This window comes from Helianthus annuus, chromosome 12 (genome assembly GCF_002127325.2).
Source record: "Helianthus annuus cultivar XRQ/B chromosome 12, HanXRQr2.0-SUNRISE, whole genome shotgun sequence".
Taxonomy (NCBI): domain Eukaryota; kingdom Viridiplantae; phylum Streptophyta; class Magnoliopsida; order Asterales; family Asteraceae; genus Helianthus; species Helianthus annuus.
Genome location: NC_035444.2, coordinates 38116393 through 38140712, shown reverse-complemented (window position 1 = coordinate 38140712; position 24320 = coordinate 38116393). Strand labels below are relative to the sequence as shown.

The 24320-nt window shown below is 35.7% G+C and overlaps 2 protein-coding genes across 2 annotated transcripts; one reads left to right on the top strand and one right to left on the bottom strand.

Moving 5' to 3' along the window:
• Nucleotides 1–380: 380 nt before the first annotated feature.
• LOC110894676 (WD repeat-containing protein 48) lies at nt 381–8600 on the top strand. Its single transcript, XM_022141899.2, has 18 exons — nt 381–647; nt 1343–1452; nt 2197–2355; nt 2464–2529; nt 3044–3133; nt 3227–3490; nt 4160–4257; nt 4332–4367; nt 4484–4604; nt 4688–4924; nt 5667–5762; nt 5862–5927; nt 6023–6061; nt 6127–6261; nt 7632–7918; nt 7989–8082; nt 8166–8261; nt 8348–8600. Exons 2-18 carry the CDS (start codon nt 1354–1356, stop codon nt 8444–8446), a joined length of 2082 nt encoding a protein of 693 aa, XP_021997591.1. The 5' UTR covers nt 381–647; nt 1343–1353; the 3' UTR covers nt 8447–8600.
• Nucleotides 8455–15889, bottom strand: LOC110894677 (calcium-dependent protein kinase 29). Its single transcript, XM_022141900.2, has 9 exons — nt 14902–15889; nt 10595–10738; nt 10318–10470; nt 10017–10132; nt 9740–9910; nt 9373–9500; nt 9198–9297; nt 9002–9062; nt 8455–8710 (listed from the first exon to the last, which is right to left on the bottom strand). Exons 1-9 carry the CDS (start codon nt 15602–15604, stop codon nt 8562–8564), a joined length of 1725 nt encoding a protein of 574 aa, XP_021997592.2. The 5' UTR covers nt 15605–15889; the 3' UTR covers nt 8455–8561.
• Nucleotides 15890–24320: the final 8431 nt, after the last annotated feature.

The following is a 24320-nucleotide window of genomic DNA, read 5'->3' as shown; positions in this document are numbered from 1 at the left end:
GATCTGGGTTTGATGAAGGTAGTTCAGGTTGGATGAGGGCGGTGGTAGTTCAGGTGCTATAGAGAGAGAGAAGAGAGAGAGTTCATCTGGGTTTGATGATCTGCTTTGATGATCTGGGTGCTATAATAGAGGAATGTTTGTTATATATCTTTTATAATAACTCATAAAAAAAGGACAAAATAGGCTAGTTGCAACAGTAAAAAAATGGAGTTTTTGAAATTTGGACTAAAATGGCAACAAAATGCAAACCTCAGGGACCCAGATTTAAAAATTTTAGATTTTGGACTAAAGTGGCAAAAGTGATCAAACCTCATGAACCATTTTGGATATTAACTCTGTTAGTTATTTTAGGTTAAAACCTGGCTAAAAAAATACCGTTTTCAGTTCTCACCACCTCGTTTTCTTTCAAATCTCTTTAATAACGGCAATATTTCAACTGCACAAAATCAAAACACGAACACGAAGAATCAACCGCTTCCGATTAACTTTTTGATTCTTGTTTCAATTCAGATCCTCTTCAATTTCACATCTCTCATATTGAACATCAAAACAGTACGAATCCGTTTGATACATACAACTGTCATTCATACAGAAATTTTCACTTCACTCGAAGAATCTTGAGTAAAATTCTGAACGATCATCTTCCAGTAAGTTCCATAACGTCTATATTTTGCAATAATCGAGATTAATTGTGGATTGTTGTATTTGCAGGAAAACTGATTGAGGAATCATTCGTTTTTTTTTTGTTCTGTTACGAGTGTTTTGTTGATGCTAGTGTTGCTTAGGGTTTCTCATTTACTTATAGTTCTGTAAATTAGTTGTTATGTGTGAGCATTTAAGTGTTTCTCACAAATATATTGTTGCTTATTGAAAATTTTAATTTTGGTGCTATGGCTATGAGATTTCCTCTCAATACCACCTTAAAACAGGGTATCCACAGGGACAGTTGTGTTTGTTTTGAAGTGCTAGAATGGTTTTAATGAACGTTATAAACCATACTAAGATCAGTCAATAGCGTTTCTGGTTTATATATGTCGGAATCAGGCCCTAAACTCGAGCACAATACTGAACAAACGACTCGACTCTTTTGTTTATTAGAATTTAAAAGCATACATGATACTGATTACAATATCCCTTTGAAAAAATTAATCAAAACTAATTAAACTAAACCTATCTTTCGATTTAGCCTTCAACTTTCACATATGAACTAATTAGGATTATGCGCCTTCAATATATTGTTTTTGGATTGTGGTTATTTTACTGAACACGATGCAAGTTCTTTATGTGTTATTGGAGGATATAATGTAGATTTATGTTTTTGAGTTTTTTTAACTTGCTTTAGGAAGTTCTGCAATGCACCGTTTGGGTATTGCACGCAGTGCCTCTAATTCAGTCCGCCCTTCAAAGGAAAAGAGATTTACTTATGTATTGAATGATGGCGATGACACAAAGGTCAGTGTCCGTTTAATTAGCTTAATATACTGTAACTACATCCGCTTTTTACTGTTAATACTTAAAAAATCTGTGAAAAATTGTGATGTTACAGTGCAGTTTAGTGTCGTTTCTTCGTGTTAATGTGTGAAAAAACCCTTCCATAAACATATTTGTTGTATTAATGAATAAAAGAAATATACCTTCTCCGAAAAGAACAATTAACAATGAGTTTCACTTCCCAAAATGTTGTCCAGTATTCCTAAATATCGTTTAGTTACTGATTCAGATTTTTGAGTAAAATGCCATTTCGTCCTTGAGGTTTGATCAGTTTTGCGACTTTCGTCCAAAGGTTTGTTTTTCCGCATCTGGATCCAACGGGTTTGAAATCTTGCCATTTTCATCCCGCTCGTTAACTCTATCCATTTTTATTTGTCAAGTTAGGGGTATTTTCGCCTTTTTTATTTAGTAAGGGCATTTTGAATACTTGTAGTACATAAAGTGAAAAAGGCAGAATTGCCTTTTAAGTTAACAAAAAAGACGAAAATGCCCTTGACTTAATGGAGAAAAATGGATGGACTTAACGAGCCGGATGAAAATGGGCAAGATTCCAAACCTTTTGGATCCAGATGCGGAAAAATAAACCTTTGGACGAAAGTCGCAAAACTGGCCAAACCTCAGGGACGAAAATTGCCTTTTACTCCAGATCTTTTAATAACATATAAAAAAATTCATTAAAACCAGATAAACCTTCTCTTCTTGCAGCATTGTGCAGGTGTGAACTGTTTGGCTGTATTAAAGTCATCAAAACCAGATCGTTCAAGTTACCTCTTCACGGGGAGCCGTGATGGCACGTTAAAGAGATGGGAATTGAATGAGGAGGATGCCACCTGTTCAGCAACCTTTGAATCTCATGTTGACTGGGCATGATCTTCATTTCTCAGAAATTTTTACCTGAAAAAAATAAAAAATAAAAGAAAATTTGTTCTTATTGATCATTAAGTGCATACTTAATAAACTTTTAGTCAACAGGTCAATGATGCAGTCCTCGTAGGAGAGAATACCCTTGTATCCTGTTCTTCAGATACTACTGTCAAGGTTTCTTTGCAGTGCAAGACTGAAAGTTAACTGTCATTTTCGTCCCTGTGGTTTGTCCACTTATGCCAGTCCAGGCCAAACTTCAAATTTGTACCATTCCCGTCCTTGACATTTTTGAAACATGTCAGTTTCGTACAAAAAAACTAACGTATGTTAAAACCTGTTGTTTAATGAAGGTAAAAACGTCATTTGCCAATTTTCTTAGATTTTACTTTTTTTTAAACCCAATTAAAACCCTACCCCGTTTAAGAAAAAGGAAAATAAAAAAAGGAAAACGGCGTTTTTACCCTTCATCAAACAGCAGGTTTTATCAGACGTTACGTTTTTAAACGGAAGTGGCATGTTTCAAAAATATCAGGGACGAAAATGGTACAAATTTGAAATTTGTCCTGGACTGGCATAATTGAACAAATCACAAGGACGAAAATGGTAGTTAACTCCTGAATCTATTATTAATAGATATTAGTGTTTAGACAAAAGATTGAACTGATATTTTGTTATGTTTTATTACTAGACATGGGATTGCCTTTCTAGCGGAATTTGCACTAGAACTTTCCGTCAACACACAGATTATGTCACGTGTCTTGCTGCAGCAGAAAAAAACGTATTTTTTCTAACAAGTTTGTTGGATCTATTCTTCAAATATCTATACATCTGCTCTTAAAATTGTATGTTTTTTCTCTGTATATGATTCTAGTGCAATATTGTTGCCTCTGGTGGGCTAGGTGCTGAGGTTTTCATTTGGGACATTGAAGCTGCATTTACGCCCCTAAGCAAATCCGGTGAGGCAGCAGACGAGGATCATCCAATTGACACCAATGGATCAAGTAACGGTATTTCGTCACAAACAAATTTGCCGCAAGGATATGTTCCTATTTCTGCTAAAGGACGTAAAGAATCTGTGCATGCGTTAGCAATGAATGATACCGGAAATCTTCTGGTTTCTGGCGGAACAGAAAAGGTAATTTATGTAGCTATTAATTGATAGGCGTAAAACCCCGAATCACTCACTGGTTCAAATCAAACGGTAAAATAAAAGATAGTTCTACGGCTCGTTTGGATACAGATTCACCACCAAACGAAACGGTAGGGCGGCGACGTCTAATCGAAGAAACAGATACACCACTACGGTTAGAGAATCGTGTCTAAGTTCACCACCCAACGCGCCACAGTTGAGCTAGCATAGACGAATTAATTAACCCACAAACATGAAATAATTAACACAAAGATTTTCATTCTAAAACTCACTGCCTTTTCATTGATTTCATGGAGATACATATAGGAATTAAGAAACAACCCCACGATGCTAAATTTTAGGAAATGGAAAACTAAACAACCGACTCTAAATTAAATAAATCATACCTATCAAATAATTAAAAATAACCTTACATGAAAAACAAAATTTAACTACTACATGTTGAACGTGGGGTATTGCATGGTTGCATGTTGAAGTCGTATTCGGGTCATTCCAAATATAATTGAATCAACCCTGCCCTGACTTTGCTGACCCGGGAAGTTCCGTTCATGGTCCGATTGTATTAACGACTAAAACGGGTCGCACTTGCTATCATTAATGTTTGTAAACCGCAGTTTAAAGAGTTAGTATTTTAAAACCAGTGATTTATTATAGGCTGTACGTGTTTGGGACTCAAGAACTGGTTCAAAGATGATGAAGCTAAGAGGACATACAGATAATATTAGGGCTTTGCTTCTTGATTCAACGGGGAGGTTTGTGTCTTCATTGACTTGGATGTTAGTTTAATTATTGGGTTTCTAATGACTCTACGGTTTCATTGATGCAGGTTCTGTTTATCAGGATCCTCTGATTCTATGATCAGGTTAATTCTTGTTGAAATTGTAAAATAGATAACAAATTGATGAGTAGCGTTTTTGAAAATTATAAAGGGACTTTAAACTATTTTTTTCATGTTATCATTTTCTTGTTCTTTTCTAGATTGTGGGATCTTCGGCAGCAGCGATGCGTGCACTCATATGCTGTTCATACAGATTCTGTTTGGGCTCTTGCTAGCACTCCAAATTTCAGTCATGTTTATAGTGGTGGAAGAGATCTTTCAGTATGTCGAATTCTACGATTCCATGAGAGAAAATGTTATTTATTTATATATTGTGTTTGTTTGTTTATGTGTATGTTTTGTAGTTGTACTTAACAGACCTTCAAACAAGGGAGAGTATATTACTCTGCACAAACGAATACCCTATTCAGCAACTAGCGATGCATGATGATGGTATCTGGGTTGCAACCACTGATTCTTCGGTTCATAGATGGGCTGCTGAAGGTCAAAATCCAAAAAAGCTGTTTCAAAGTGGCGGTTCTTTCCTAGCCGGCAATTTGTCGTTTTCAAGAGCAAGGGCTTCCTTTGTAGGATCTACTCTTGTGAGTTGTCTTTTTTTTTTTCTTTCTGTTTTCTTTCTACTGCTTAGATCATCCCCAATGTATCACCGAAGCACCAAAATGGTCTAAATTTGGTGCAGCCCTATTCATCCGACCATTTGACCTTTTGATTATTGTCTACACTTATCATATGGTACTTCAATTAAATAATCATTAAATATTCAACATTAAAAATAAAAAAGTAATTTATGAAAGATATATTTTGATACCAATCTCATTGGGACCTTTAAAATGAGTTCAAATTTTAATGTGGTTCTTAATTTTTTTCATCATCCATCTATAATTGCTATTCTAAAATAGAATGATCTATGCAAATAATAAATATATATACAATATTACAATTATAATTATAAATATTCGATGTTCTGAATGTAAAGGTAGAATAAAGTACAACATTTATCAACACAAAATTAAGTTTTACAAATATAATTGTTTCTACTTTGTTTGAAACAAGTTAGTTTTTGTAGTATTATATAATAAGATCATTTAAGTAAACATATTTGTTTTTTTAGTTCATAAAATATTTTAACTGAAACAGATTTATCAGTAAACCTAATATTACAAAGCGCATAAGAATCTGGTGAAAAAATTGTAGAAATAAGTTTGGTGTAAGCATATTTAAAAGATACTTTTTTACACTAAAATAAAGTGAACTTCAAAGGTTGCACATTTTTAGAAAAAAAATAATAATTAGATTCTTGATTATGAAATCGCCTTCATGTAGGTTCCTCTGTATCGAGAACCAACATTCAGTATCAACGGAATTCCAGGGATAGTGCAGTATGAAATTTTGAACAACAAACGCCATGTTCTAACTAAGGTAACATCACATATTTGCCTTTTATTACTTTTTATATTATCGTTTAATATCTAGAAAATCACGTTTCATCTTCTATCGTTTAAAATGTGTTCTTAATAGGATAACGCTGGTTTTGTTAAGCTTTGGGAGATCACTAAAGGTGTTGTGACAGAGGACTACGGACAGGTTACTTTTTTTCGTCTAAAAGTGTATAACATGTTATTACTTAATAATAAAATACTAAACATATCATCGACTTCATGTTCAAACTGTGTTTTCAGGTTTCATTTGAAAAGAAGAAGGAAGAACTGTTTGAGATGGTATGTGTACTAAAGTGTACCGTTTTATGCGACTTTTTGTTGACTTGCTTTTTTGTATTTTCCAGGTCAGCATTCCCACTTGGTTCAGTGTAGATAGTAGGCTTGGAAACTTGTCGGTGCATTTGGATACCCCGCAATGCTTTTCTGCAGAGGTGTATTCTGCTGATCTTAACATTCCTGAGAAAGCAGAAGATGACAAGGTGTGCGTATTTTCCAAGTTAAATTGCTTATACACACACGTGTGTGTGTGTATGTAGGGGAGGGTTCTACGCATAAGCATAGTTATTAAGGCGTTAGGTGCACTCAAGGCGCATAGGTCTCAGGTCTCGCCTGGGGCCTAGCCGCAAGGCGCAAAAAAAGCGTGGGCCTGAGAAAAAAAAGCGCACAGCAAAAAAACTTAGAAGCATTTTTATATAATAGAAAATTAATACGATTCTTCAAATAAAATAAAACTAAAGCTATTATATAACATTTTATATCGTCTCTTTAGTACCAAAAGCTATAAATGCTAGTTTATTAGTGTAGAAAAATAGTTTCCGTTAGATAAAATAGAAATCTAGCTGGAATCTTGCCAGAATTTAGAGAATTTGGCCGGAAACTCTCCAGAATCTAGGAATCTCGCTGGAATATGGGCATGAACCATCACCTGGAGAATTAAAGCGCAATTGCCTCGCCTTGCTAGGAAATTGGGCCTAGGCGCAAGAGGCGATGACTTTTAACAACTATGCGCATAAGACAGTTTTAACATAAATAACAAAATAAATCATTCATGTTATCAATTCAAATAAAATTTATATACAAGAAAATGGTTAAAATGGAATGTTCATTCCTCTATTCTAAGATTTTAAAAATACGTGCAAAACTTGTTTATTTATAGAAGTCCTACACGTGTAAATCATGTGGTGTATTTCCTACACATAACCTACACATAACCTACACATGTGTAGGTGAACATGTAAAAATTTAAAAACAGATGAACAAATTTGTTTTATGGTATATTGTATATAACATAGACATGTGTATGTAAGAAGTAAGGGTTTTTTTTTTTAATATGAACCATTGATAGAATAAGTTAAATGGTATAGGCTGTTCTTTTTGTTCTTGCAATAATTTAGTCTTTTGTAATTAACCTCTCCCTGTATATGTCTATATGTGTATATAATACATATCTATGCATAAATTATAACTTCAAGGAGGTGGGTCATCCCATTGCATGCACCGGAGCATCAAAACGATTTATAAGTTAATTTATAGTTTCTTTAGAGTTGTTAATAGTAAGTTATTATAATAATTAACTTTTAAATAATTAAGTAATATAAGATGCAAATAAATTATTTGTTCTTAGTTTTATAAACGGAGTAACTTAATTGAAACTAATAAACGTGTAAATCTAGATCATCAAGTGTAAAAATAAATGTAAAAATTTGGTTCATACATTGTAGTTGAAATAATTTGGTGTAAGCATACTCCAAGAATATGTATGTTTGCACCAAAATGGTGTAAACTCAAAGGCCACTGCCTTACCCTTTGAACCGCATTCTAACAAGTATAAATGTTATTTGGTAAACAGGTCAATTTAGCACAAGAAACGCTCAAAGGACTATTTGCTCATTGGCTCTCGAAGAAAAAACATAAATCCGGATCCCAAGACGGTGCACACGAAAACGAGAGTACAGTTCATCCTCCATTTGAGTTCTCAACTACTTCCCCTCCTTCAATTATCACCGAGGGGTCCCACAATGGCCTATGGAGGAAGAAAATCACCGAAATGGACGGTACCGAAGATGAACAAGACTTGCCTTGGTGGGTCTTATATTGCATTTTGCATAACCGATGTCCGCCACGCCAACAGACCATGTAAACAAATCTCTACCTTTTTCTTGATTATCAGTTATCACCGAACTAAGTTACGTATTTTTGTTTGCAGTTTTAGCTTTTATTTGCAGCCTTATGAAGGTCTCACTATCCAGACCATGAGACAAGGGAAGCTGAATGCACCTAGTTATTTAAGAATACGCAGTGTAAAATATATATATATGTATATGTCGTATTTATCTTTTATAGTTATGCAAATAAGTTATCTTGGTTAGATATGTTCTGTTAGGTTTCTAATTATGCTGCGGACAAGTTGGTTACGGAGAAACAGTTGGATAGCTGTGGTGATCTTATGCCTTCTGTAGAAATCTTATGCAATAATCAAGTAAGTTCATTTCATCGTTAATTCTAAGATCGGAAATGAAACTTTTAAAAAAATTTGTTATTATCATATAATTTGTTGTAATCCAGGTCTTGAAATCTGACATGACCGTAGCTACCGTGCGTGCTTATATATGGAAAAGGCATGAGGATCTTGTTCTTCACTACAGGATCATGCCTGAAACATGAATTCTTCATGTGGTAATATCTTTAGCTATTGATTAAACACGACGAGAGCTATCGAGTTTAAGGAAATGGTACAAGGATTTGTGGATCTCGTTAAGAACTTAGTATTTTTTGTACATTATTTAAGAAAGAAAGCTTTACTGTGATAAAAAATATATATGATTTCGCAAGCTAAAATACAACCCATCAACATCCACGCGCATTTCCTTCGAGTGGAACCCGAAAACCATCCGTATGAAACTGCGCATGTGTTTTTTGCGTTATAAGCTACAAAAAAGAAAAACAAATATTTTCTAAGTAAAACAACATATTTGAAAGGTTATATATCATACAACATCAAGTATTGTATTGACTGAGATATTTAGTACACAAACTTATGATTATAGCTAGAAAGCACAAAGGTATAATTAATTTTTTTTTTCACCTTTGGCTAATTATTTACCACACAACACTCAAAACACACTCACTCAAACCCAAACCCAAACCCAGAAAGTTTTAGGAGTTGTTATTAACAAATAACACACTACAAACCAAGTGCTTGTATATTGACATTTTCACCTGTTTCAACTGTTCCCTTCCTCATCATTGTCACGAACTCTTCAAAGTTAATCTTTCCATCCTGCCATCAACCAAAATTACAATAAGCCCAAAAGATCATTAACGATTTGACTCGTTTAAAATAAAACATTGATGCCCCTTACGCTTGAAGAATGCATTAGGTTTTGATATTTTTAAGTTTATAGTTGTTGCTAACCTTATCGGTATCTACATCATCGAGGACTTCATTAATGGTGGCTTCATCTCCCATTCCATATTCAGTCATGGCATGTCTCAACTCATCTCTAGTTATATATCTGTTGTAACAAAACCACCCGTGTCAAGCAAGCAACAATTTGTATAATATTTGGAGTCGCCAAAAAGAAACAAACCCGCTATCATCCTTGTCAAAGAATCGGAATGCTCTGTGCAGATTCTCTTCCCTATCGAGTTTGTGTCGATGCATTGTTGCAGTGATGAACTCGATGTAGTCGATTGTTCCATTCTTATCGACATCAGCCTGGCAAATGAGGAAAACAAACAAGTTTAGCTTTGTTTGACTTTTAAGGTCAAAGTAACTAATTTTTTGACTTGAAATCTATATGGTTTATTTGATTCTTCTTAGGGAATATGAGTATCAGGTCACTAACTGTAATATTATAAGCCTTCGCTTAAAAATTGAATCAAAGCTGTTATCAAGTTTTAATTTGAAAAGCACATTGTTTGACCTCACAAGTCAAAGCATGGTTAAGGGCTTACCGCTTCCATGAGTTGTTGTATTTCTGCCTCAGCGAGCCTGGATCCGAGCTTTGATAGTCCAGTTTTAAGTTCTTCATACGTTATGGAACCACTTCCGTCGGTGTCCATGTTGTTGAACATTTGTTTCAAGCCCTTTATCTCTTCTGTTGATTCTAGGTTTTGGGCGATAACCTTCAATAAGCAAACCGCTTGTTATCAAATATATTTCACCAAATTTTTATCAAGTATAAAATCATGACAAAGTTAACGCCAATCAGTATCTAGGAAGGAAGCATACCTTTATTGCGAGCTTCTTCAACTTGTTCATCGCTCTAAATTGCTTCATTCGAATCAAAACCGCACTATCCATAGGCACTTCCGAAGCTTCACCATCTTCTTTGAGCCACGGATGTTCTGAACTCATTCGTGACTCAAAAGTTATGACCATTTTCAAAATGAACACATCGCTAAGGTACCCACATGACTTGCTAGCAAATGGGTACACGTATGTACCCTATGCTTCCAAATTGCTTATGGGTACCTTTGAGTGCGAGAGTAATCCCTTAAAATATGTAAATAACATTATTAGGGATACTAACCGAGAGCTTTGTCTGCGGTGATACGGTTCTTAGGATCTCTTGTCAACATCTTTGAGATCAAATCTTTAGCACCCTCGGATATAGAAGGCCATGGAGGACTTTGGAGATCGAGTTTGCCGTGTAATATTTCTTCAAATATACCCTTTTCTGTTTCTGAAAAAGGATCATGGATTTTGATTCAGATGAAAAATAAACAGGACTTTGACTTTATAAGTCAAACTAAACTATGTTCTTATGAAAAAATATTTTTTAAAATGTAACGAGTTATAGATTCTACCTCCCCAGAAAGGAGGAACCCCGCTAAGAAGAATGTACAAAATTACGCCTGCACTCCACACGTCTATCTCCTTCCCATAACGGCGATGTAACACCTCTGGTGCCACATAATAAGCACTTCCAACAATTTCTTTGTAAATTTTTCCTGAAAAATAAATTAATAATAATACAATGTGAGATAACGTATTTCATCTATCAGATACCTTAGTTATTTAGTGCTATCAAAGAAATGGAGAGAGAAGAGAGGTGTTGAGATGTAAAGAATTTACAATATTCTTTTTAATGCTATACACACATCTTCTAAAATGTACTCTTAAAATTTATTTATTTTCCACTTTGTAGGACTTGGACATGCACCAATTTGATGCGCATAACATATGATGCGTAGAGGCCATTGCCATTTAAATGAAAAGTATCTATATAATTTCATACATTGTTGATTGTTGTGTATACACAACACAAAATTAACGGTCCGTACAATTTCATCTACATTTTTTTTCAGGTTATTAAATATTTAATATTAAATGGTAAGCAATATATCTATTTCTTGAATTTGCAATATATCAAATCAAATTTGGTTAGACGTCAGATTCAAGATTTAAAGAGTAGAATAAATTTAATTGTTGAACAAATAATTAAATTGCTATTTTCAAGATTTAAAGAGTAGAATAAATATGAACAAATAATTGTTATTTCTAAATTGTTGATTTTTCTATTTATAAATTTAATACTTTAAATCATAAAAGAAAAAGATAGTTTTTATGTTGTGTTATAATCGAGCTACCCATGTCTTTAGTCATGTGGAGCTGACATGAGGTAAACACATCACGCTAAAGTTGTGGCGGCATATTTTAGTAAACGCATAGGCATTCAAGAAAATGTTGTATTGACTAGAATTCAGTGTTGCAAAAGTCGGATTCCTCGCCGAGTACTCGGCGAGTACTCGGTCCTCGGACCTCCACCTTGGCGACTTCCTCCTAGGCGGTCTCAACTAGTCGGCCTCGGGAGTACTCGGTCCTAGTCGGCGCCTAGTCGGCCTAGTCGGAGCCTAGTCGGCCTAGTCGGTCTAGGCGGTTAACGTGGTTTGTTGACTTTTAATCGGTCAAACTCGGTCAAAATCGGCCTACTCGGAATACTCGGCCTTGTACTCGGACTACTCGGCCTTGTACTCAGACTAGTCGGACTTGTATTCAGAATATTTGAACTTTAAACATGTTTCATTTTAAATTATACCCAGTTGACATAAATTATGCTTATTTTAACACATAAATAATATATAACAATTAATTTTCTTTATATTTACCATGTCCGCGTACTCCCCGAGTACTCTCCGAGTACTCCGATTACTCCCAACTCCCCGGTTGGCCGACTAGGGACCGCCTAGCGACTTTTACAACACTGCTAGAATTGATTAATAATTTAATTATTTAGTATGTACGTTATAGTCGTCTAGCTTCTTTATTTTCGATATCCATCTTACTCTATAATATAGATAAAATAACTAAAGTACCTTCGTATCTCATCCTTTATTTTAGCAATAAGTTTATATTTGAAGTGTTACAATTTATCTCTATATAATTAATGTACAAGTAAGAGAAAAAAATAATAAAATAAATGTTTCTATTATATTTTCTTTTAACAACAAATGTTTTTTTTTATTTAACAGCAAAGGAGAAAGGGATATGAATACTTTTATGTGTGTAAATATTTATTTAGTCGTATATGGTGGGCCTATTTCTTTTTGTAAATGATGTAAAGTTGCTAGGGTCTAAAGTTCACACGAACATGATTATGTGTGAATTGTGATATGGATCGGACATATTATTGAAATGACTTTCAAGGGCATCAAGACAAAACTTCATTGACCCCGTTGACCTGTCATTTCACCATTTACTTGTTGACCTTATGTGCCCTACTTGCTATCATTTCATTAATTGATCAATATCTCTATATTTTTAATATTATATATTCTTTTTAGGATGAAGTAAAAAATGTAAGACAACTATTAGATGCCCCGCCCACGTTATAGTTATAGGACAATGGTCGAATAATTTTCAACCAATTGAAAAAAGACTACTATAATTTTGCTAGGGATAAAAAAAACAAAAACGATGATAAGACCGTAATTTTGGGCTCATGGCAAAACTGTAATTTTTCAGGACTAATGAGCTAGTGTTAGGCAACTCCTTGAGACGAAAAAAAATTAAATCAAGTAAACCAATTAAAACAAAAAAAACCTTTATATTTTTGGTAAAAAAAACTAAAACGATGGGAAAAACGTAATTTTTAACTGGGGGCCAAATCATAATTTTAATTCGGGGATAAATTGTAAACTAAATGGACCAACGGGGGAGTGCCAGGAAGTTGCCGGCACGACTGTAATTTTACACTGGGGGCAAAATTGTAATGTCACCAGGAAAACAGACAAAAACAATGGGGAAAATGTAAAGTTAAGTTGAGGGTAAAATCGTAACTTGGCTGTAAGAAAAAAAAAACTAATGGCAAAACTATAAATTTATACGGGGCAAAATCGTAATTTTGAACCGATGGCAAAATTGGGGTTTTTAGCCAGGAGCAAAACTGTAAATTTATTTTTAAGTGTGGGTAAAAACATAATTTTAAACTGATGGGAAAATCGTATTTTTAAGGAAAAAAAACTAATGGCAAAACTATAAATTGAAATGGGGCAAAATCGTAATTTTTTAACCAGGGGTAAAATTGAAATATTTAGCTGGGAGCAAAAGCGTAAATTTATTTTTAAACGGGGGCGGAAACATAAATTTGAACTGATGGCAAAATCGTAATTTTAAATCAGGATAAAATCGTAATTTTATTGGGCCAATAGAGGAGTGCCAGGCAGCTGCCTGACACTATTACTCCTGCCGCCCTTTTTGCCCAATTAAAAGGCTGAACTATTACCGGCTGACGTCACCAACTTATATTTGTAATAGTTTAAATTTTTGTTAGTTGTGCTTTTATTTTATTTTTAGTTAGTAAAAAACAATACATGCATGATGCATCATTTATTTTATTTATGCCATATTATCTTACTATTCATCATCTTTCTTTTTTATCTTTTTTCAATTCAATTTTCAATTTTCAATTAAGACTCCATTATTCATAAATCTCATTTTTTCTATACAAATACATGCACTTAGTCAAGAACATTTCCATCCTCTCTCTACTCTATCTCTCCTATAACTCATCATTCATGTCACAAATACACCTCAAATGCATTGTATTGAGTTTGGTCTTGTAACTTTTGTTTATCCCTCAATTATAAGAACATACCAAAGAATAAAAATGTACAATTTCAACTATTTTTGTTATACCATATAATCTTAGAATGCAATCCTAATCTTGTTTTATAATTATAACTAGAATTGGTTTCCCAACATCTTTAGAATATCATTTTAAATTGGAATTAGTTTTTCTTATTATTGTATTTTTTAAACGCGGATTTGGAAATAAGTTGTATTACATTCCATTTAACTGTTATTGTAGCAATCACTTAAAAGGATTTTTAATTGGGAATAATAATGATCTTTTGAGCAACAAAATACATTTTCTAAATGTGAACATATTCCAACAATCTCCTATGCCAAACGTGAGACAAACGGTAGGTACAAACATGTTAACTTTGCAACATTCTACTTTATCACTTAAATAAATAAAAAACCAATCCCTTAATTAAATACATTATTTAATTAAAAATATAATCTATATCAGTATCTGGTGATCTCTATCATATAGACATATACTACATTTTCCATACAAAAACTATTATGATCTTAGGGGGTTCGGGGCACCTTCGGGAAGTTTAAGCGGGGACCGGTTTTGCCGAAATGGGGGGTGCCGCCATTAAGGCGGGGGGTGAAATCGGGGAAGAAGTTGAGGGTGGAGGCACCGAAGAGAGGGGGAGGAGAGAGGGATGAGGGACCAATCAAAAGTTTCCTTTTTTTTAAAAAAAAAAACCAATTCACCTAAGAGGGGAGTGCCGCCATCAATTTAGGGTGTTAGGGGAGTTTAAGGGGGGAGTTGACGTGGCACACGAGGATTGGTTGGGCGTAAGAGAGGGGACTCACCTCTTAGGTGAGCACCCCTTACACCCTTATCATTCTATATAATATTCTAGCATGTCTTAACTAGACAAATTAACTTGGTGTTAAAAAAACTAAATATATAACTATATAAGATAAAGTTATAAAATCACTTTTTAACAAATATGTTTAGATTTTTGTTTAACATGAAATTAATCATTTGATGAAGAGATTAATTAATAAAATAAATAAGTATTGCAAGACTAACCTTCTTCAATGAAGACAGAAAGCCCAAAATCAGTAGCCTTCAATGGAGAATCTTCATCTTGACTAACCATCAAAAAATTCTCAGGCTTCAAATCCCTATGCATAACTCCCATGAAATGACAAACATGCACCACATTCACAATCTGTCTCCCAAGCTTTGCTGCTTCTTTCTCAGAATAACTTCCTTTCTTTGTTATCCTATCAAAAAGCTCACCACCACTACACAACTCCATCACCAAATGCACACTTTCTTCATCTTCATATGCCCCTCTAAACTCCACAATATTTGGCTGTCCAGTTAAATGTTGCAACATCATAATCTCCCTCTTCACATCATCCATCTCCTTCTTCGTCACAAGCTTCCGTTTCGATATCGATTTGCATGCATACTTCCTTCCTGTGGCCCTTTCAGTGCAAAGATATGTGACACCAAACTGCCCCCTCCCTAATTCTTTCCCAAAATGGTAACTTTCCCTTAGGTCAACATACTCCTTACCTAAAATAGACCCATCTTGATTTTGTTTTTTCATGGTTTTGTTTGGATCATACTCACTAGATATAGGGTAGTATGTTCTTTCTTGAGGGGCGAAACGATCATGATCGGCAGGGCGATCACGAGTAGGCGATGGCGATGCAATTGGGATTTGGTGGTGGTGGTTTTCGTCGTTTCGACGAGGTTTTAGGAAAGACCAACAAATACCCATTTGAGATTGAGGTGAGATGTGAAATGGGTTTGTGTTAGATTTGTGGTTTTGTAAAGGTTTTGAAGTGGGTTGGATTGATGAATGTTGAAGGTGCCTTGCTTGCTTGCTTTGTTTGAGTTTTGGTTCTTTTTGGTTGTACACGTCTTTGTAGGTTTCTTGATTTCAAGTTGCTTCCGGATGTGATTATGGTGACCGTATGATATACGCCAAGCTAGACTAGCTTGTGTGGATAAACGTGTTCGTACAATCTAAAAGAAAACAAAATGTTGATTTTTGCAATAGTTTGTGTTGCTTGTTCAAACGATTGGATTACTTAAAAGATAACATGAAAGGTTTTCTTTTTTCTTTTTTTTTTCTTTTCTTTTTCTAAACTGAAGTTTTTCCAACATGAAAGGTTATTTTTTCCTCTCTATTGAAGACTAACTATTCTTAGTAAATTAATTGTTGTAAAACTAAGGATTCTATATCTCACAAAGTTTATAATTTATTAATTTGTTTTTCTAATTTATATGTAACATTTAATTTTAGTTTGAGTTAATTACTTTTTTCGTCCCTGTGGTTTGGAAAAATAGCTATTTCAGTCCATTTGTTTAAAAATTGCGATTTCAGTCCCTATGGTTTCACTTTCGTAACCATTTCAGTCCACCTCCGTTAACTCCATCCATTTATTCTGTTAAGTACACGTGAATTGACCATAATGCCCTTGTTAATAAAAAACAAAAAGATATCTAAATGAGTTAATTACTGTTTTCGTCCCTGTGGTTTGTCAAAAATCACTATTTCAGTCCACTAGTTTAAAAATTGCGATTTCAGTCCCAGTGGTTTCACTTTCGTAACCATTTCAGTCCAATCTCCCAACACCGTCTATTTTACCGTTAAGTTTTTAATGAAATACCTAAATTACCCTTTTGTTAATTAAATATGGACTTAATGATTTTATTATTGGATTTATATGATTTTATTGTTGTATGACATATGGACTTAAATTGGATTGTAGGGTTCGATCCACCATGGCTTCAGTAGAAGTAGAAGTCTGGCACTATTTTTACGTACATGGTTCCAAAATTTTAATTTTGGATTTTAGAATGAGAAAATGTCTAGGTAAGCATTATTTTTCAAAGTTATTATGTTAATTGATGCTGCTAGGAAGATATTAATCGGAGTGGGGTAATGGGTTGCCGGACATTAAGAGGGTGGGGTTGTGATGCCGGAGAAGATGACCGGAAACTTTTGCCAGAAATGAGAGTAGGGATGGAGTGGGGTGGGGTAGCGTGGGGTTGTGTTTTAACAAGTGGGTCCTAGAATACAATTCAAGTGTACTTAGCAGAATAAATGGACAGGTTAACGGAGTTGGACTGAAATGATTACGAAAGTGAAATCACATGGACTGAAATCGCAATTTCTAAATTAATGGACTGAAATAGTGATTTTTGACAAACCACAGGGACGAAAACAGTAATTAACTCATTTAGATATCTTTTTATTTTTTTATTAATAAGGGCATTATGGTCAATTCACGTGTACTTAACAGAATAAATGGATGGGGTTAACGGAGGTGGACTGAAATGGTTACGAAAGTGAAACCATAGGGACTGAAATCGCAATTTTTAAACTAATGGACTGAAATAGTGATTTTTGACAAACTACAGAGACGAAAATAGTAATTAACTCATTTGTTATAATATTAAAAAGAAAAACCTATATACAATGATTTGTACAATTTGTAAATTTCAACATTTTGTTATAAAGTTTTTTTAAACCTGATTTGTATTTAAAAATGGTCTCGTAATATCAAAACACTTTTATTTTATACAACTAGTTGTTTACCATGCGCGCGCGTTGCGGCGCGCTAAACCAAATCGTTCTATAAGAATGACAAAACATGTCAAATAACAAAAAGTAACTCAAACTAAAACGTCACGTATTTTCGGTACCGGTTCAGCACCGGTATTCACCGATTTTTACCCTCAAATACAACCCCCGCCCAAGGGGCCACGCCGAAACCCAAGCCCACCCGGGGTGGTGACTTGGGCGTTTGTACCCAACCCACGACACAACCCCCGCCCCATACCCCATATTCTAATATTTCCTAGATCTTTTTTTAAACACATAGCCGTTGGCCAACAGCTAGCCTAAACGGCTACTTGTCTTGGCCAATGAGATCCCGCAATGTCATCTTGATAGCCCCGCTCAACGACCGGGCTGAAACCCCCGCCCAAGGGGCCACGCCGAAACCCAACCCACCCAGGGTGGTGAATTGGGCATTTGTACCCAACCCACGCCACAACCCCCGCCCCATACCCCATACCCCATATTCTAATATTTCCTAAATCTTTTTTTAAACACATAGCTGTTGGCAAACGGCTAACCCAAACGGCTACTTGTCTTGGCCAATGAGATCCAACCATGTCATTTTGATAGCCCCGCCCAACGCCCGAGCTGAAACCCCCGCCCAAGGGGCCACGCCGAAACCCAAGCTCACCCGGGGTGGTGACTTGGGCGTTTGTACCCAACCCACGACACAACCCCCGCCCCATACCACATATTCTAATATTTCATAGATTTTTTTAAACACATAGTCGTTGGCAAACGGCTAGCCCAAACGGCTACTTGTCTTGGCCAATGAGATCACGCCATGTCATCTTGATAGCCCCGCCCAACGCCCGGGCTGAAACCCCCGCCTAAGGGGCCACGCCGAAACCCAAGCCCACCCGAGGTGGTGACTTGGGCGTTTATACCCAACCCACGCCACAACCCCCGCCCCATACCCCATATTTTTATATTTCCTAAATCACTATTTAATTAATATATGTTCACTGTTCATTCAGTTCAATTTTTATTAGTATATAATAATTTGGTTTTAACTTAGATTTATGTGCAAAATACAAAAGAAAAAAAAAACTAAATAGAATTGTGTATCTGAGTTTTTCTTAAACATTAAATATTATGAATATTAGATAAAAACTAAATAATATGTTAAATAAATATTAAGAAATCAAGAAAAAACATATATAAAATCTTTTGTTGAGTGCGACAACCCTCAAAATCCTATGTATCCCGTACAATTTATTATTGATAATTAAAGTGTTTGACGACTGTGTGGAATTACTTAACTGCTTCCTGATATCTGTGTTATACTTACGTGTGCTTGTTAACAAACTAATAGTGTACAGAAAAGTTACTAAATAGTCCGGTATGCTTTCCTGAGTGTTGAAAATTAAAAACGTTACAAAAATATATATGTAGGACACTTTACGGATTAATTAAGCACTTTAACGGAACAATATCTAACCGAATAACCGGACATTACCCGGAACACTAAAATATTGCAAGAAGCATTGTTTTTATTTTTCTGAGCTAGTTATGGTTCCCGAACTCTAAACTCCCTATATAAAGCATCCTACACACTAAACATTAGATATTACCTTCAAACTCCCACTAACTAAGTTAGTCACCATCTAAACACAATTTACCCCACCCCTTTGTGTTGTAACCGTCCCTAGGGACCACCCCACCATAAGATTCCTAAATATCTTCCATAATCTCTTCTTGGGATTATGTAGATTGTGTCATGTACTATCAAGACATATGGACCAATGGTTAAACCTTTGTTGGAAATTATAAGTGGGAACCATTAGATCATAATCTTCACTCATCACCACAACATAACACTCCCTTCTCCCCTCTAGTAAGCTTCGGCTGAACATACCCCTTACACCACAACCATTATTAATTTCATTCATACAATTTCAAGTGCACTACAAGGTGTAACAAGGCGTTCAACGAAGCTTGGTGCTCTCGGAAGTGAAAGGACCAACTCCATTCGCTTTTAACCACCACTTTTCTACACTCGAACTCTCCTAGCCTTGTGCTAGTGGTAAGAACTTAGATCCGTTCATTCTTCATGTTATTTAAATGGTTAATAGGTGATTTGATGATTAAAGTTATGAAACACTAAAGAACTTGCACTAAAGTCTTGAACATGTTGGTTAAAGAGTAACTAGTGGTGTAAATCATGTAGATCTTGTGTGGATATAATTCTTGCTGATTTCTTGATAATTTACTGGTTAATATTGATGTTTGATGTTGTTGTGATCACTAAACTTGTTAACGGAATCGATCGAACACGATTTAGAAGGTTAAACACTGGAAATCAGAATCTGTCCAAGTTTTACAGCCAACTTCAGTTGGCTGTAAACAGGTTGTAAGCACTACGAAAAACTGATATTTTGACTCTAAAACGTGTTAATATGAGATACGATTCTAATGGCACCGGAGTCGTAATTTTTGGACTCCGTTTACTATTTTAAAGGCGTCTTTTCGTAACAGCAGCTAGAGCTGCAATTTTTCTGCTGAAAAAGTGCGTCTTGTTTTCGGTTATAACTTGTAATCTGTGTGGAGTCTGATCACGAAATTTATTCCATAGTTGACCACCGATGTATTTGTAATTACCCCACTGGAATTTCGTAAATCGGACGCTCGATGAATTTTAAATAAATTATCTCGTGGACTGTGGTCAGAAAAATATAAATCTGAATTCAGTCCGGAAAATGAATTTTTATAAAATATTGACTATGAACCGGACACCGATATTTTTACACAATAAAATTTGGAACGTTTAAGGCACTCTGTAAAAATTTGGGAATTTTTGGAATAAGTTAACTATGTTATTAAAATGTCCGAAAACAGCCGGTTTTGAATGTTAATGCTGAATTGACATAAGTTGTGACTTGCGTGTCTAAACGTCGAGTATGCTATCTGTGAATGATCTAACATGTTATATGTGTTACGTGCACTATCGTATGTATGCTTATGAGTGGGGAATGGATGGGAAGTTCATGTTAGTAATCTGTATGAAATAACCGAACATAATCTGGACAGAAAATAAGAAAACCGAAGAAATAGTAAACGATTGAACCGGGCTTGTGTTTGACACAATTCTCTTAAACAGATTCGTCGTCTGTTCCCAGGGTACGCCGGTTCGAAACAGCACCGAGCGCTGCCGGACTGGAACACTTGCCTGAAAAGTAAACCGGAGAATGCTGCAGAGAGATCGAGAGAAGAGATTGTCTTTCGGTGTGTCAAACTGTGTTGGTCTGGTCTAGTTTTATAGTCACAGAACTCATAACCGAATTCTAGACATTATTGCACCGTTTTAAACTGATAATGGTCATTAGTATAGTTTTTAAAACTGATAATAAAAACCATTTAACACAATAATGATCATCATAATACTGAATAATCATTTCAGTTTAAAACTCATTAACTAGCCCAACTGTTACAGTTTTTGAAGACTAAAAAAAAAAGTTAGTCAGTCACGAGTGCAAAAACCGTCTCCCGCGAGCCCGGGTTTTCGGATCTGCATTCGTGTCCGCAGGACGTACACGAGTTCAACTAAATCCGGTTCCATTTTTTGCACCCCCCCCCATGCGCGCACGCGCGAGGGACTTGTGGTAAAACATGTCAATAAAGTGATATTTGTTAGGTAAATGTTTTACCTTATAAACACCCTTTTTCTTTGTCTCCACACCAATGTGGACAAGTGTTTTACCAAATGAGACTACCATTCACACACACCCAAATTCCAAAAATCCCCCACATGAATGGAGGTCGATCTCAGAACAACATTGTTCCCATTTAGATTTCAGCAGTTGAGTTTTGCATACGATAGGTAGGTTTTACCCTTTGAACCTTCGCTCATGAAATGCACTTAGCCCACTAGCTCTGAGTAGAACTCGATGTCTTTGAACTCGTCTGCCGTTTGTGTAGACGACAATGCACTTCACACAAGACTCTCCCTGACAAAGTCAAGTCCTCATAGTTATGTTCGTTATGGTCATGAACATGGTGCCTGGTTCTGCGAGAGCCGTTAGGTATTGTGCCCCAACAATACCCTTCGAAGCGACCCCACTTCTCTCTCACATAGGTGATTCACTATGTGTGTTTACTTTAGTCGAATCATTAAAAGCCATAGGCTTAGCCTCACACTTGTCACTTTTAGGAATGGACTAGGAAGTTTATAAATCTTTATAATAAATGATGCGTGTCAGTGTGCATATGTTTTTAATATATAATTAAGCCCCTTTTTACACTTTTAGCCAAGTTTTAAATTTATAAAACACGATATTCACTAACACTAAACACACATATGGGCAAGTGCACCCATCGTGGACGTAGTATAGTGTTGGTAAGATACCGAGGTCGTCCAAGGACACAAGAGCTTTTAATACCGGTTTATCCTCAACGTCTAATCAAATCAAAAAGTTAGAAAAATGTTTTAAACTAAGAAAAATAAAACTAACTAAATGCTGAAAATAAAAATAAAAATAAAAACAGATAGACAAGATGAATCACTTGGATCCGACACGTGTATTAGTATAACCTTTGATTATTTTCGCACTTTTGCACTTGTTTAAGAGATTATCTTAGTTATTGTAGTAGGCCCCTCTTTTGAAGGCGACGTTACCCTCAACCCAGTAGTTTGAGTCAGCAAGGATACAATCCTAAAGGGTCGGATTATTGAAAGATAATGAATTAAGTTATTAATGCAAATTATGGTAGGCCCCGCTTTTGGCGGTGACGTTACCCTCGGCTAAGTAGTCTGAGTCAGCAGGGATACAGTCCTAAATAACCGGGTTATAGTATTAATAGTAGTTAACTTATGAGGGGGTCAAAGAGTTTGGATCCCCGCCATCCAATACCTATGGGCATTGAAGGAGATCCTACTAAATTTGACCCAGGTCCCAAGCAGGACCTCTAAACGCTGAACAAGGGCACGACCCTTACCAAACCGTTCCCTTAACCCCCGACCAGGTAGCCAACATACCTCCATATAGACCGTGGAGATATGAATGGTGAAAATCTTTTATTTTATATAGACAGTAAAATAATGCCAAGACACCACGGACAAACGATAAGGAAAGATCACCTTCAACATAAGTAACTAGTTATTAAAGTCATTAATACAAAACCAAATAAAAAGTGCAAAAGATTAAAAATAAAAGGTATTATACTAAACACTTGTCTTCACCAAGTGATGTAAGAGACTTAGGCAAACATGGCCTTGATTGTCAAGAACTTTTACGATCAATCTTGGATCCCGAGACGACTCACACATTCTACGATGGACAATGGATGATGGTGGTGGATGATGGTGTTATGGTGGTGGTGGGTGGTGGATGAGGTGTGAGAGAGGTGGTGTGCCAAGGGATGAGAGAGAATGAAACCAAGCTCCTCTATTTATAGGCTGAACAGAAGGCTGGACACGGCCCCGTGCCCGCCTGACACTCTCTCTCCTCATTAATTGTAATTGCGAATTACAATTAATGCGCCTGCTGTACTTTCACCACGCCCCCGTGCTCGCTGGACACGGCCCCGTGGTGGGCAATGGAAGCTTCTACTGGTTTGTCTTTTCTGCTGCTTCCTGGGCACGCCCCCGTGTTCGCTGGACACGGGGCGTGTTCAGACTCTGTTTCTTCCTTTTTGCTTTGGGTCCGGGCAGTCTACTTTTGTTCCTTTTCTTGTATTTATGGTAGAATTAGCGGTCTTTTTGCTTCTTTTGTGATTTTGAGCTCATTTCATCCTGAAAATACAAAAGGAAGACAAAAACACTCTTTTTCCAACATTAGTACTTAAAAAGGGTTAGTTTTATGCCTTAATTGATGTGTTTTATATGTTGCATTTTACACACATCAAATACCCCCACACTTGAACTTTTGCTTGTCCTCAAGCAAAACTCTTTAAATGTGGCTTACACTCCCAAATGGAATAGGTAGAAGAGAAGTTTTTTAGCTTGTCCTAGAGTGTCGGGAATCCAAGGTTTTTATAGGCTTTATTTTTATTTATTTACAATCCTATTCGTTATGATTTATTTTGAACTTTTCATAAGATAAATTACTTATTTGGGCATAGCATGCCTTATTAAAATTCCATTTATATACAAGTTCACATACTCACGGGAGATCACTCAACACTCGGCCGAAGGTGTATATTTTAGTGAATCACTCGAGAGCGGCACGGAACTTACGTCTTTCCATAGGCTTGCCAAGCAATCAATCCTCCTCCTTTTTAACTTTTTACCTTTGTAAATATCAAGAGGACTTTTTGGGTGAAGGCTTGGGTTTAAAGGTGGGTGGTTGGTTAGTGGTGGTTAGTAAAAAGGGCGAAAATCGTAGCAAGTGTCGGTTTTCGTAAAATACCTTGTTTTTAGTGACCTATTATTTTTTTGAAGTATTTCCCCAAACAAGCTTTTGTAGCTTTTGTTTGTTTTTGACTTCATCATATATATATATATATATATATATATATTTTTGATGTCACATGAAAGGGCAAGTTGACGAAAAACCGAGCTTGTTACTAAAATAAAGGGTGAAAAAAAATGAAAAAGGTTTTTTTTTTTTTTTTTGGTGGGTAAAAATGGTTTTTGGGGTAATGAAATGAAAGGTTTAGGCTCAAAGGGGTTTTCTAGGGGGATTTTGGGTAGGTAAAAAAAATGAAAAATAATGGTTTTGAAAGAAAAATGGTTAGTCCTAATGCCTCCATCATTTACTTACTTGGGTTTAAGTTGGTAAGGACCGGGAATGTATCGTCGTGGCAAGTTCTAGATTTGTAAGGACCGAGCGGCTATTGATGTGCGTGAAGTGTGTTATATTTTTAGATATATATTTAAGCCCTTTTTACACTTTTAGCCAAGTTTTAAATTTATAAAACACGATAT

What these genes read in the sequence shown, in the direction of transcription:
- LOC110894677 (XM_022141900.2), bottom strand. Translation starts at nt 15,604, where the DNA reads ATGGGTATTTGTTGGTCTTTCCTAAAACCTCGTCGAAACGACGAAAAC. An exon ending in TTCTGTCTTCATTGAAGAAG is followed by an intron (nt 10,739 to 14,901) that starts GTTAGTCTTGCA and finishes TTTATTTTTCAG; the next exon opens with GAAAAATTTACAAAGAAATT. An exon ending in TACAACAACTCATGGAAGCG is followed by an intron (nt 9,501 to 9,739) that starts GTAAGCCCTTAA and finishes CTCATTTGCCAG; the next exon opens with GCTGATGTCGATAAGAATGG.
- LOC110894676 (XM_022141899.2), top strand. Translation starts at nt 1,354, where the DNA reads ATGCACCGTTTGGGTATTGCACGCAGTGCCTCTAATTCAGTCCGCCCT. An exon ending in ATGATGGCGATGACACAAAG is followed by an intron (nt 1,453 to 2,196) that starts GTCAGTGTCCGT and finishes CTCTTCTTGCAG; the next exon opens with CATTGTGCAGGTGTGAACTG. An exon ending in AGAAAGCAGAAGATGACAAG is followed by an intron (nt 6,262 to 7,631) that starts GTGTGCGTATTT and finishes TTTGGTAAACAG; the next exon opens with GTCAATTTAGCACAAGAAAC.